This window comes from Hemitrygon akajei, chromosome 15 (genome assembly GCF_048418815.1).
Source record: "Hemitrygon akajei chromosome 15, sHemAka1.3, whole genome shotgun sequence".
Classification (NCBI taxonomy): Eukaryota; Metazoa; Chordata; class Chondrichthyes; order Myliobatiformes; family Dasyatidae; genus Hemitrygon; species Hemitrygon akajei.
In genome coordinates, this window is record NC_133138.1 from 86,093,968 (window position 1) to 86,109,319 (window position 15,352).

At 41.2% G+C, this 15,352-nt stretch overlaps 1 protein-coding gene across 1 annotated transcript in view; it reads right to left on the reverse strand.

The window, feature by feature from the left end:
• rnf145a (ring finger protein 145a) overlaps positions 1-15,352 on the reverse strand; it is a 152,013-nt gene that overhangs the window by 44,924 nt on the left and 91,737 nt on the right. The window contains exons 4-6 of the mRNA XM_073067889.1: positions 13,679-13,914; positions 11,491-11,666; positions 10,776-10,916 (exon numbers count right to left, since the gene is read on the reverse strand). Coding sequence (XP_072923990.1) covers positions 10,776-10,916; positions 11,491-11,666; positions 13,679-13,914 — 553 coding nt within the window. The remainder of the gene's footprint in view (positions 1-10,775; positions 10,917-11,490; positions 11,667-13,678; positions 13,915-15,352) is intronic.

The following is a 15,352-nucleotide window of genomic DNA, read 5'->3' on the forward strand; positions in this document are numbered from 1 at the left end:
CAGTGGTTGTGACCCCCCCCCCCACACCCCATAGGATGGAGCTAATTGGGAGGGGGGGGGTGGTGTGGATCCTCTAAGGGGATGAGCAATGCGGAGGGCTGCTAGCAGCCGGTGTCACGCAAGAAGGAAAGTGAGCCCCCGGGTAGCTACGCAGAGAGTCGTTGGGAAAACTTAGAGGAGACCCAGTGAAGGAATAGCCTGTTGTCTCTGGGGGAACACGTTCCCAGCCACATATCAAGGAATCCCAAAAGCGAAAGACCCTATTCCTGAAAGCTTAGTGGGACCATGCTCCAGTGTGTCACTACAGATAAAGGGTATGAATGCTGAAGCCATACTCGACACCAGGTTGCAGGTCATGTTGTTGTACCAGTCGTTTTACAACCGGTATCTGAAGCATTTACTACTGACACCATTCGGGGCACTAAAGATCTGGGGTCTTAGTGGTGATTATCCACATGACAGTTATTTGTCAGTGAAGCTGGAGTCCTCAGAGGTCAATGTGGGAGTGTCTGAGGCCCTTGATACATTAGCTAGTTTGTTTGGACCCTGTTGAGAAGGGCGGCGTGTCAATTCTGATGGGAACCAACACCCCTCTTCTGAGGAGGCTCATGGGGGCAAGCAAGAAGGCTGGGGACAGCTTTCTGAGAACATTGTCTGTGCACCTGATGTTTCAAGCTGATTTTTTAAATTAAAAAAAAAATTTTTTTTATTAGTTTTTCTATACATTTTACAAATTAAAAACCCCAAATCTCAATGAGGAACATTAATACAGTGCAAAATTAAGCATACAATGACAATATGCTACAAAGGAAGAGAATTTGACAAAAAAGCACCTAAATTGAAGACAAGTAAACTTAGTATCCTCCCCAAGCCCCACAACACAAAAAAAAAACTCCAGACCAACCACAACACAATATAGAGAGTATAAATCAGGACAATCAAACTCCCAGACTGTGAATACACTTAGCAACAGAGGTTAATAATGCCTACTACCAGAAAAAAAAGGGAGCTGAAAGCAAGGGACCGAAAAGAAAAAAAAACACCCTAGTCAAGAGGAAGGTTATGAAAGTACTCGATAAAAGGTCCCCAGACCTTATGGAACTTTAGATCCGAATTAAGAACTGAATAATGAATTTTTTCGAGGTCCAAGCAGGCCATAATGTCGTTAAGCCATTGAGCATGAGTGGGCGGGGCAACATCTCTCCATCTAAGGAGGATCAAGCATCTAGCCAGGAGAGAGGCAAAGGATAATATTCGGCATTTGGTCAGACTCAGACGTAAATCTTTCTCGCCCCAGAAACCGAACAAAGCAATTAAGGGGTTTGGTTCTAGGTGCTGATTCAGAATACACAATAACGTAGTGAAGACATCTTTCCAAAATTTCTCCAAGCTAGGACAGAACCAGTACATATGGATGAGAGAGGTCACGCCCCTCTTGCATTTATCACAGAGCGGACTAATGTTAGGGTAGAATCGAGATAGTTTAGATTTAGACATATGGGCTCTATGAACAATCTTAAACTGTAAAAGGCAATGGTGAGCACAAAGAGAGGTTGAGTTAACCGATTTGAGAATCGAGTCCCAGCTCTCATCGGATAAGGAGGTATTTAAATCCTGCTCCCAGGTCATTTTAATTTTATCCACAGGGGCCCGTCGTAAGGCTGCTAATTTATCTTGAATAATTGATATTAAACCTTTACCTAGTGGATTAATGGAAAGAAATAAGTCCATAGCATTTTTCGCAGGCACTTCAGGAAAGTTAGGAATTAAAGGAGCAATAAAGTGTCTAATTTGGAGATATCTAAAAAAATGAGCATTGGGCAGATTGAACTTAACAGAGAGCTGCTGAAAAGAAGCGAAGCGATTATCAATGAAAAGATCTTCAAAATGTCTAATGCCCTTCCTATACCAAACATGGAATGCTGAATCGTACGCAGTAGGTAAAAAAAGGTGATTATGTGCGACAGGGCTGGAATCGGAAAAACCATGGAAACCATAGCATTTCCTAAACTGAACCCATATACGCAAAGTGTGTCTAACAAGAGGATTAGCTATTAATTTGGACAGACTACTAGGGAGTGCAGAGCCAAGAAGTGCAAAGATAGATAATTCTTTAGTGGAGCTCAACTCCATTGCCACCCAATTAGGACACTTGGGTTGGCCGTGGAAGAAAGACCAAAAGGTAGCACAACGTATATTAGCTGCCCAATAATATAAACGAAAGTTAGGTAAAGCCATGCCACCCTCTTTTTTAGATTTTTGGAGATGGATTTTATTAATTCTAGAGCGCTTATTCTTCCACAGATATGACAAAATAATAGAGTCTAAGGAATCAAAAAAAGATTTAGGAATAAAAATTGGGATAGATTGAAATAAGTATAAAAATTTGGGGAGAACATACATTTTAACAACATTAATACGACCTACCAAAGACATAGATAGAGGTGACCATTGTACCAGACTCTGTTTTATAGTATATGAAAGATTGGCAAAGTTTTCACGAAAGAGATCTTTAAACTTCCTTGTGACTGTAATTCCAAGATAAGTAAATTGATTATGGACTACTTTAAAAGGGAGATCATGAAATGTTAGTTCTTGTGCTTCTTTATTAATTGGGAAAAGTTCACTCTTATGTAAATTAAGTTTATAGCCAGAGATCTGACTAAACTGGTCAAGAAGTGAAAACATTAGAGGTAAGGATGTAGACGGATTTGAGAGAAAGAGTAATAAGTCATCAGCATAAAGAGAAACTTTATGCTCAACATCCCCTCTCCAAATCCCGGTCAATTCAGGACAATTTCGAAATGCTATCGGCAAAGGTTCTATAGCCAAATCAAAGAGAAAGGGACTTAAGGGGCATCCCTGACGGGTGCCACGTTTGAGATTAAATACCTGGGATTTCTGAAAATTAGTTAAAACAGAAGCAGTAGGACACAAGTACAGCAATTTGATCCAAGAGATGAAACTTTGACCGAGGTCAAATTTTTCTAAGACTGCAAAAAGGTAGTTCCACTCTATATGATCAAATGCTTTCTCCGCATCGAGGGAAATAACACATTCAAGAATCCCAGTTGGAGGTGAGTATAAGATATTAAATAAACGCTTAATGTTAAAAAAAGGGAGACGGTTTTTAATAAAACCTGATTGGTCATCAGAGATAATGAAGGGAATAATGGTTTCTAATCTATGAGCCAAAACTTTAGTTAAGATCTTTACATCAACATTGAGCAAAGAAATCGGCCTATACGAGGAACACTCTGTTGGGCCTTTGCCCTTTTTTAATAGAAGAATAATAGATGCCTCATTGAAAGAGGGTGGCAATTTGCCGTAATTAAACGAGTCAGATAATACTGAAAGTAACTGAGGAGAAAGAAGTGAAGAGAATGATTTATAAAATTCTACAGGGAACCCATCAGGTCCAGGAGATTTCCCTGAGGACAGTGCAGAAATTGCAAAAGATATTTCTTCTGATGATATAGGCGCATTAAGTTTGGCTTTAAAATCAGATGAAAGTGAAGGAATATTCAGATTCTTTAAAAATTGATCAACAGAGATATTGTCATTCAAAGATTCAGAGGAATAAAGCCGAGAATAAAAATTTTTAAATGCGTCATTAATTTCTAAATGATCTGATGTAAAGTCTCCGTTCTCCTTCCGGATCTTTGTAATATGTTGTTTGGCTTTGGAACGCCTCAGCTGATTGGCTAGAAATTTACCAGACTTATCCCCATGAATGTAAAAGCGACTCTTGCTTTCGAGAAGTTGCCGTTCGAGTCAATTCTAGTGAAGGTATGGTGAACATGTGAGAAAAAGGAATAATCTCTCTCAGTAGGATGAAGGAAACGCCATATATCAGAGATACCAAAATTAGAGAGAAACGATTGGATAGCTAAGGCAGATTTAGTAGGTGATCTGGTAACAGAGGACGATCGATCCAGATTAGGATCTAACCAACAGTTGAAGTCACCACCCAGTATAAGAGAGTATGAGTTTAAGTCTGGTAGTGAGGGAAAAAAACGTTCAAAAAAGTTAACATCATCAAAGTTGGGGGCATACAGGTTTGCTAGTGCAACTTTAGTGTTATATAGTTTACCAGAAACAATAATAAAACGGCCATTTGTATCAGATATTTTATTATGGAGTTCAAAAGGAATATATGAGTTAATAAGAATGGAGACTCCCCTAGCTTTAGCGGCAAAGGATGAATGAAAATGCTGACCCGCCCACTTTGACAGAAGCCGGGAGTTATCAAAACAACGAATATGAGTTTCTTGAAGGAAAGCAATGTCAGCTTTGAGTTGTTTAATATGTGAGAATACCTTCCTCCTTTTAACAGGGTGATTCAATCCCTTTACATTCCAGCTCACGAATTTAAGTGCACTAGCCATTATCAATTACTAATGCATAAAAGGCAGCAGGCATATAAAAAGTCAAGCAATACAATAGCTGTCTGGGAGCAGAAATGTAAACATAGATTCGTAAAATCAAAACATAAACATGTCCTGAGCAATAAAGAAAAACAATAAATACAGTGAGTGATGTGGAACTGGAAAACCCACCCCACCCACACAACCCAAAACTAGACGGCTACCAAAAAAAGCAGCTAGCTCTACCAAAAAAATTAACCCAAATATAACTTCCAGATCAGTGTCTTGAAACAGCAGTTCCGTATAAATACTATAGCAAATAGTAACTAGTTTATGCACTAGAAAACATAACTACAAATTGGAACATCTTCTGCAGAAATATAAAACTTAATACAGAGAAAATCGGAAGAAAACCAAAACTAACCTACCCGCGAAAAATTATAGAAGAATAAAGTAAGAGAAAGGGAAAAAAAAGGGGAGGAAGGGGAAAATTATAAATTCAAGTAGAGTACTTATCAACCATTTACAGAGAGGAGGAAAAAAAAATCAGAGAATAAAAAAAAGTGAAGAAAAAAAAAGAAAGATAATAAAAAAAAAGAAAAAAGAAATCAGCAATTAAACTGTAAACCAACAAACAGGGAGGTCTTCAATAAAGACTTCAAACCTCCAAGACAAGTTAGAGTCAGTTGTAGAACTCTATAGATAAAGTTATACAAGAATAAAATAGATTACACAAGTACTATTTAAACGTCCATAGGGAAACATTAAGCACAGAATGTCTATTTAAAAAAGACACACCAAATCCAGGGAGAGATTGTCAACAGCCCTTAGAGTTTCAATGAATAATGTCTGAGTGATTCAAGTAAAGTCTGAGTCCAGAAAAAGTAATTTTACTACGAGAAGTACTTATCCACCATTTTAGGAGGTCCAATCGGGTTCTGAAGATGACTGGATAGCCGGAAGACTTGCCACAAATGCTTCAGCCTCCTTCACTGACTTAAACCACTTATATTTTCCAGTATTAAGCTCGATTCGTAAATCGGCAGGAGTGCAAAGAGAGGGTTTAAAACCACGATCAAAAAGCACTTTCATTACGCCTTTAAACTCAGCACGCATCTTTAAGGTCTGGGGTGCAAAATCTTCCACAAAGCGAATGATTGTATCTTGGAAAGTAAAAGTACCTCTGCGACGTGCCTCCATAATCAGACGGTGTTTTACCTGGTATTGATGAAAGCACAAAATTACTGGTCGCGGGCAGGAGCCCAGAATTCCGGGGGGAACGTAGACCCTGTGTGCCCTTTCGAGCTCAGGCGGGTTCGGAAGCAAATCTTTCCCGAATATCTCACAGAGAAACTCGGCGAAAAACTTCACGGTTGATCCCTGTTCGGTGGCCTCTGGCAACCCAAGAATTCGAAGATTACAGCGTCTGCTGCGATTTTCAAGATCCACCATTTTGGAAAGGAGTTTGTTACATTTTTCCTCTAGGCTGGAACAGAGAGTCTCCAAGTATCGAACACGACTTTCTAAATCTTCAGAAGTCGAATCGATGCGAGATAAGTGTTCAGCATGTTTGTCCACTCTATTGTTGATCCGATCCAGTTTGGCTTCCAGCTGTTTGAAAGCGGTTCTAAATTCCTTTAAAATATCGTCTCGGAGTTGTTCGAGCGCAGCGAGGGTCTCAGCCGACAGAGCCGGAACTTCCTTTCTCCCGGATTTAGAACTCTTGCTAGAAATTGTAAGGTAGATGTGTTCACAGGCAAGTAAAAGAAACCGAAAAAGTTCCTAACTAAGGTTTAAAAAATGGAGACATTTAGTGCAAAGATAGCGACAATAACAGAACAAAAGTTCGGAGCAGCTAAGCAATCGCCATCTTACCGGAAGTCCCCCCAAGCTGATTTTGAGGAAATGCGTGGCTGCATTGGGCTGGATACCAACTTTAGACAAGAAACTGTGTGGTTCACCCAGTCGAAGCCAATAGTGTTACAGCCCAGGGAAGTAGTGAGAGTGATGGAGACTCCCAAATTTTCTGGAGTGTCTGAGGGCAAAGCCTTCTAAGTGGATGCTCTTGAAGACCATGAGGTGGAAGTTGGGATTTCCTGCTGTGGCACTGGTGAGGCTCGAACTGCAGAAGCCTTCAGTTGTACAGGCGAACAGGAAGGTCGCCTTCAAGCAGGGGATGCTCCAGCGCATCTGTACCTGGTAACAGTAATGTCTGGGGTCCCTGTGAGACAATCCGGGGAGAAACTATTGGTGGGAGGGGAGGGGGGAGTCATTCAAGTGGGGTTCCCCGGATCCTGCAGGTTAGAAGAGGAGGTTGGTAGAGAAGATGCTGAAGCTTTTCCACTGACAAGTTTGATGTGGGTTGTTCCAAGAGCACTCATCACACTATCCAGGTGAGATAGAGATTCAGAGAGAGGTCATGGCGACTGGCCCCAGCAGAGGTGGAAGATGTTCGGCAGCATTTGTACAAGTTGAAGGAAGCTGGGATCATCACCAAGTCCCAAAGCCCCTATGCATCCCCAATAGTAGTGGCCTGAAAGAAGAATAGGAAGGTATGGATGTGTGTGGACTATAGGACTCTGAAAAGGCACACTGTCCCTGACCAGTATACGATCCCAAGGATCAAAGACGCACTGGCCTGTCTGAATGGTGTGAAGTGGTTCAGTGTGGTGGACCTGGAGGAGTGGATATTACCAGATCTCCATGAGTGAGGCTGACAAAGGGAAGACGGAATTTATATGTCCACTGGGATTCTTCCAGTTCGAAAGGATGCCCCAGGGCATAACAGGAGCCCCTGCAATCTTCCAGCGGGTCATGGAGAAGATGGTGAGGGATAAGAACTTGCTTGAGGTACTGGTGTATCTGGATGACCTTAGTGTTTGGATCCACCCTGGAAAAACATGAAGCGAGGCTACTGAAGGTGCTGGGCCACCTGAAAGCTGAGCGGTTAAAACTTTCCCTGGACAAATGCCAGCTCTGCAAAACATCTGTTAGCTATGTTGAGCACATAGTCTCACAGTATGGAGTAGCTACAGATCCAGCTAAGATAGAAGCGGTGATCACTTGGCCATGACCCTAGATTGTGAGCGCTCTGCGCTCATTCCTTGGGTTCCAAAGTTGCTATCGGAGGTTTGTGAAAGGCTACGCGAAATTGAGTCACCCGTTGAATCAGCTTCTGTACAGTGACCCTCCCTTGGGGAAGAAAGGGAGGGGAAAAAAGAACAGGAGGGTGGAAAGTATCTTAGCCCAGTAGAGCCCTTTGGGCTGAGGTGGGATGCAAAATGTGAGGAAGCCTTTCAGTCGCTGAAGAAACTGCTGACCCAGGTGTCCATGCTGGCTTTTGCAGATCCCCAACAGATCCCCATGTACTGTACATGGATGCCAGCCGAGAGGATTTAGGGGGCGTCCTATATCAGGATCAGGGTACTGGATTGAGACCAGTTGTATTTGTCAGCCAGAGTCTGTCGCCCTCCGAGAAAAACTATCCCACGCTCAAGTTCGAATTTCTGGCATTGAAACCTCTATGGGGCCACATTTGAGGGGAAGACGGCCAACAACCCCCTAACTTACATCCTGACATTGCCGAAACTTGATGCCACAGGCCAACAGTGGTTGGCGGCTTTGTCTGTCTATGATTTCAGCCGGGAAGCAGAAACATTGATGCTGATGCTTTGTCCCGATGGGTGCATGAGGGACTGGACAGGGATGACGAGTAGAAGAGTGTTCCTACCCTGCGGGTGAAGGCCACGTGTCAGTTAGGCATCATGGTGAAGGCAGAGGAAAAGGAGGGGCAGGATCACATGGTGGATCAATTGGGAGCTTCTGATGATGTAATTCCCCAAGTTTACTGTAATCTAACTGCTCTGAAGATAAATCAGCTGTCGGAATTAGAGTTCGGGGAAGTGGCAGCTGCTCAGTGAGATGACCCAAGCATTGGTACCATTTAGACAGAGGTCGAAAAGGGAGATATGGCTCTGGCAGAGAAGACAAAACATAGGGCAATGCCTCCATTACTGAGAGAATGGTCTTGGTTGGAGCTGAGGAACCAGATCCTATACCAGGTTACGTCACCCCCGGACCTATCTCGGCACTGACAGCTGTTTCTGTCGGAGAAATATCGGAGGATTGCGTTGAAGTCACTTCATGATGATTCTGGACATTTGGGGACTGAAAAGACCTATGAATTGCTCAGAGACCAGTTTTACTGGTCCTCAATGAAGTCCGACGTTGATGAATATTGCAAGTTGTGCATTCGATGCATATGGCAGAAGACGCTGCCTATGTGAGCAGCTCCCTAGTCCCACTTGCAGAGTGTGGGGCCTCTGAACATGGTGTATATGGATTTCCTGTAGAGCCAGATGCCAGCAAAACAGCAAATGTCTTAGTTATCATGAACGACTACAGCAGAGATGCACAGGCTTTTCCTACCAAAGACCAGAGGGCATCCACAGTGGCCAAGGTGTTTTGGGAGAAGTATTTCATTTATTTTGACTGCGCCAAGCAGATACATCATGATTAGGGACGGGATTTCAAAAGCAGACTCATCCATGAGTTATGGGGCATGCTTGGAGTTGAGAAGTGGAGGACCACGCCCTATCATCCACAGGGTGATCCCCAGCCTGAGAGGTTTATTCGGACCTTGCTAAACATGCTCAGGGCCTTGGAGCTCAGCAAGAAGAGCAGGTGGAGATAACATATTGGACATCTGGTCCACAGTTACAACTGCACCCGAAATGAAACTACCAGGTTCTTGCCCTTTGTTTCGGGATGTACGAGGGCGACTTGCCACTGAAGACTTATCTGAAGTATATATCTGCTATGAGAAGAGAGCTGAATAGCTCCTATGAATTAGCTGGGGTCATGGCTGCCAAGCAGAATCAAGGAAATAGAAGAAGATATGATCAAAAGGTGAGGTTCTCCCAACTCCTGCCAGGAGATTGAGTCCTCATAAGGAATTTGGGGCTACCTGGGAAGCATAAGTTGTCCGACCGCTGGGCAGCTACGCCCAATGTGGTGGAGAGTCACATGCCAAACCTACCAGTTTTCCGGGTTAAACCAGAGGTTGGGAAGATATCAAGATTCTCCATCAGAACCAACTGCTGCCCCGGGACAAGAGGAGCAGGTAGACCCAGAGCCCGACCTGGAGCCTACACCTAGTAAGAAACGCAGGGCAACTGCAGGGCCAACAGCAGGAGAGGTTAAGCCGAATCCCACCTGAGAGGGATACTGATTGGAAGGATGAGGACCTGGAAGTGTATATGCTGCCTTTGCTAACTCCTCATTGATTTAGAAAAAGACTCCCAGCCCTTCTCTCGTTGAGTCAGGTGAAATTGGAGGCTTATCTGTGGACAGCCTGGGTTGCAGCGGGACCCTGCAAGGGATGATGTGGAGCTTGGCCACCGGACAAAGGGGTCCGAGCTGCTGGTGAGCACGAGTGAGAAGCTGGGGGAGGCCTCGCCAGGTAGACCAGAAATATCCTCAGTAGTGTTGGAACCTTAAGAGTTAGGTGAACTGGGTAATGGAGGTCTGAGAACTAAGAGACCACTGGATAGGCTGGCCTATGTAGCACTGGGGGAACAGAGTGTGGCCCCTACTGTTTTGGGGAGCTATGTCACTGTCTTTACACCTGGGTTGGACTTTGTGCTTTGCAGGAAGGGTTGGCAAATTATTTCAAAGTCATGAGGACATGACTAAATTTGGTGGGGGTAGAGTGTAACACTCTGTAAGGTTTTACTGCTAATGTAATGGTTTCTCTGTAGCAGCAGTGTTTGTGTTATGACTAGACATAACGGGGGCTTTGGAATGTATGCTGGCCAATGAGAGCAGATGCTTTTTTCCTATGTGCCTGAGCAAAGGTTGCATGGTCTTTTTGTTGATGAGAGATGAAGAGAGAAGACACGAGTGGAGAGAGCTGGTAGACCGCCAGACGGAGTAGACTTAGAGCGAGAGTCTGAGGGTCGGTGACGCTCGGAGGAGGTCGATGGGGAACGAATGGATGGAACTGTGAGCTCCAACGTGCATATTAGACCATTTCATTCAAATGGGCCCTTTTTCTTTTTCTTTTCTTTACTAACCCTATAGTCAGATTAAGATTTATAAAGTTCAGTCATTTAATTACATATGGTGTACTGTCTGGTATTTTGTGGTACAGCAACACATCATCTAGCATCCACACAAACAAGATTTCTCAGTTTGGCTGGGCTAGAGGCTGCCTTCCCCAAGACAAATGCAAGCTGGCCGAACCAGAGGGTTACACCACATACAACACACACAAAATGTTGGTGGAACGCAGCAGGCTAGGCAGCATCTATAGAGAGAAGCACTGTCGACATTTTGGGCCGAGACCCTTTGTCAGGTTACACCACATAACCTATTTAAAGGATTTACATACAGTGTGTTTTGTCTTACCTGTGCATTAGATTGTCATTCATGAATGCGCCATAACCTTGAAGGTAGAATTTGCAAAGTGTGAGGACACCCAGGGTAATAAAGGAGATTGTGAACATGAGGCCCAGCAAAGAGTAAGGAGTGCTGCAACATTCTGCAATACTGCAACAAAAATGGTGGTCAATCAATGACATTTAAAAGTTGAGACATTAATTCTGTTGATAGCCCAGGTAATTGGCTAGGACTTTTTTTGCCCATGTACCTCCTTCTCTACCACTGAACTTTTCTATTATTTCACACAACCCATCATTGAGAGACCTAGCTCAGTTTGAATTCTAACTGGTATGCTGCTCACCCAAGATAATTTCAAATACCGTATGTGAGCAGGAAGAGATCAAGATTCACAACAGTCAACAGTATCTTTATAATGCTAAACTAGTCCACATTTAGCATTTAGAAAATAGTTTGCAAAAATTAATAAATAAAATTAATTAAAATAATTTACCTTACTTGGCTCTCCACAAGCACCACACAAATTGGATTAATTTTATTCAAAGGTTCTTCTTATAGTTGCCGCATGCATTACAAACATATTTCTTTTTGGATACTATTATAAATCCACTAAGTTGGTAATGATTTTCCCATGGGCATTCCTCTCCATCAACCACTATAATTTGGGAATTTTATCAACCAGGCCAAACACTCAAATGATTTTTCAAGCGCAAAGATAACCTACCTGGTAAGGAAGAGGAAGAGCAGTCTTTCACGTGATGTAGGGTGATCACGTGTACTGAAGTAAGAGTAAATCTGAAGAGCAAACAGGACCAGCCAGAAAACCATGAAGAGCACAGGGACAACCAGCTGATTCCAGAGAGACATTCCCAATGCCAGCAAACCATATACTTCTACCACCTGTGCAAAGAGATGAGATAAGTGGAATCTATTACCATGAATCTATTACTGTAGCATACAACGCATGCTACCTTATGAAAGGGTTCAAACATGTGAACATGCACACATAATTAATTAATGCTTCATGTCAAACTGCAATACCACAATTACCTCTTAATAAACAAGCTTTCAAATAAATCTTGGAATTGCTCTCAAGTTAAATAGTCATTGTAAACTGTCCCATAATTAAGTTACAGTTAATCAGGGTTGTCAGGGGTTGCTGGGGGGGGGGGGGGGGGCTCTACACTGTAGCACTAAACAAGCAAATGAATCTCAACTTAAAGTGATCAATAAATAGCAAAGTTTGCACCAAGTCAATGTGTAAAGTATAAAGACAGAATAGGGGATGGGAAACAGAAGCATTAATATTCATGTAACACTGCATGCTTTAGAGAGTTTAGGATTAAGAAAATGCTAAGGCAGCTGAGGGAAAACACTTCTTCCTCCTATGTGAATGCTGATGCAAATGGAAAATGCTTTTGTTATACAAGTGAAAATCTCACAGATAACATGTTCAAACTTAATGAAGAGGGAAGAAAAATAAAGTAGAATTACTTCACAGAATTTATTAACGAAATAGTTACAAAATTAATAAAGATAAAACAAAATCCAGGCCAACGTTTTAATGTGTTGGCAGGTAACTGTCACATTGTTCGCCATGAAATCTCTCTATATGTATATCCAAAATCTAAAATCCCAGATGTTGTGACAGTAAATCACACATCTTTCCTTATCCTTCAAGTTCAGAATTTTCTGCATCAAATATTGTCAGCCATTAGTTATTGCTGCAAGGTCAATGGAACATCGGTGATTACGATGCATGATAGGACAGGAGTACTTCCCCTTAAAAGGGTATAGGAGAAAAGGAGGAAATTGAGGCAAATTAGAAATCAATTTGATATAGAAAAAGAAATTGCTTGAATTGAGACAAAGTGAGATGACAAACATTCTAAAACTTTAGAAACTGTTCTCATTTATACAAGAGAAGTTGCTTTACAAGTACAAACCTGGTCAGAAAAATAATCCTCAAAAGGGAGATGCCCTAAACTGTTCAGGTATTTTTTTTCACTCCACAAATGTAACAATTCTTGGAAACTCATGGGGAATGATATTGGCATTAAGCTGTCATATCACAATACAAACAGTACAGTAATGGGTGCCAATTATTATGCAGCATACCTTTCTCTCATCATAGGCTGTTTGATGATTTACCCACTAATTTAACGTTCCATTCCTTTAATTCCTTTTATGAAAGATCATTATTTTCCACTCACATTCCCACAAAGTTATAGAGTAATTTTGTGATCAAATAAAGATAAATTTTAAAAGCTACCTTGAAAGTAGCAGTACTGTTTTTCGAATGGGTGGAAAAATAATTTTCTTTTAGTCAAGTTTCTCTCAACCAAAGACATTTCTAGCAATTTTTGAACTAAATTTGTAACAGTTATGAGTGGTCAGGATGCCCAACTTCAAATGCAAAACAAAGAAAATGGTTAATGAACCACATAACAAAGTCAGCAAAGTACAACACTAACAAATTATTTGGTAGACTAACAACTAAATGGGAAAAAATTACATTTAGTAACTGCAATTTTAAATAGCTCAAATTAAGACAAATAGGATTGTGGTAAATTTGTCAAGAAGTGAGCCATCAATGAAGAGATGTCATAAAATAAATATGGCTTCAAATCATTGAATTTACAGAATAAATTGCCATTAGCAATTGAAACTCAGTTAAGATACAGCACTATGAGCAGCCAAGTGGACTCCAGCGGAAGGCAAAAAAATCTTCCTGTACAATCAGCATGTCTGGAACACTCAGAATAGGACAGAATAGGTTGATGAAGATAACTCATAGAAGGGCACAAGAAAAAGGCCTTGGAGAATTTGGAGGAAGAAGGGTGAATAACTGGAAGTGCAAAATACAGAAGCTTGGAAAAGTCTTGAATAATCAACTACAGAGATTCTCTCACCTGCACCAGCTCCCTGTAGGCTGATTTTGCCAGCTTGTATGGTACCAGCAGGTTTGAGGCCAGGAAATAAAGCACCTCCAGTCCCGTGAATATCATGGCAAATCTGTTGATAATGATGAGCATTTCCACAGGAACCATGCAGAATCGTGCCAGTAAGGGGAGCAGGTGGGCAGAAAATAGCCAAATCTGTTTTGTCTTCATTACAAAGGAACAAAGTGTGCACACCACCAGTTGTCCTGTATTAAACATAATAACATATAACATAAATGCAATTTGAACTAATCAATTCAAGTTTTAACTACAGTCATTAGATTAGAAGGCTTAATTTATTTTATGCTGTCTCCATTCCACAAATTAATGAGTATCCCTAAAATCTTCCCTGTGTTGTCATTCTTCAAGTTCAGTAAATGTGGGTACTGTCATGTCCTTCCCTGATAACCAGAGTTTAAATGGCCACAAAGGAAAATTACTTTCCTCTTCCAAATTCTACTTGAAGCAAACACAACTTAAATGTCTGAAAAGTAGACACAATTGGTGTCTTATACCAAGAAAACCAAAACATTTGGTGCAATGACATTAAAATAGGGAAAATTGTGGCAACTTGTTATAAAATTTTTTGAAATTATATATTTGCGAAGAGTGTAATGCAAGTCTTATCATTAACATAAATGGGGATTAATATTTTAAGTCTTGTTGCTTACAAGTCCCCACTCAACAGCTCACATTACATGATTTAACCTGAAGGTGCCTTTCTGAATCATTCCTCACATGACATCTACATGTGTGCATTTGAAGCAGAGGATAATGCACAATGACGCAGTGTTCATGCTGAACCACTTACGTTCCTGCGTACATCGGAACTGGAACCAACAAATTCAGCTGAGGCTGAGAATTGAAGGAAACTGCTGCATTTTTACAAGAAATTAAAATGGTTGTAGATTCTATTCCACCTGAGATTTTTACTTTAAGGAAAATAAAGTAAAACATCAAGTAAATAGCCATGATAAACCATAGGATCCTTACACAAGGCTACAAAAGTAAAGAGAAAATTGCATGTAAAAATGGGTAATTCACTATATCCAAGACTCTTGGGCTCCATCAGATCTACTTGGATTCAGGTTTTCAGTAATCTTTAATGACCTTGCCAACATAGTAATACTGCAAAATGATGAATAAAGCTGTTCAAATCTCTCAGTTATTGCAATGAGGTAGTTGGAGAAACAACCAGCTTCAAGACTGATATGACCAGCTTTCAAATATTTATTGCCAAGAATCAGTTGACATTACACAGCAGCAAAAAAATAATTATACAGGAGATGAGGTTAAAAATGTGTATTAGCTAAAACTTTGGTCTTAAAAATACTATATTTCTATCATTTTAAAGGGCAGCCTTAAATGACAGTTGTCAGAAAACATCTTTTATTCAAAAGTAATTCCCCTTCATTGATTCAACACTCCAGTAACTGTGATATCTATAAAATAAACTTTGTGGTGTTTTTGATATATTTTGCAAAAAAAAAGGTCATTTGTAGCAACAAAGGGGGGAGGGGGAGAAGAAAGAGAAGCAGATCCTGTTAGATTCTCAAGCAACCACAGAAGTATTTTAAATGGGTTACTTAAGGAATTTTCCCCTTGTTTGGGGATGCCTGAGCAATTTAACATCTTCTCACTTTA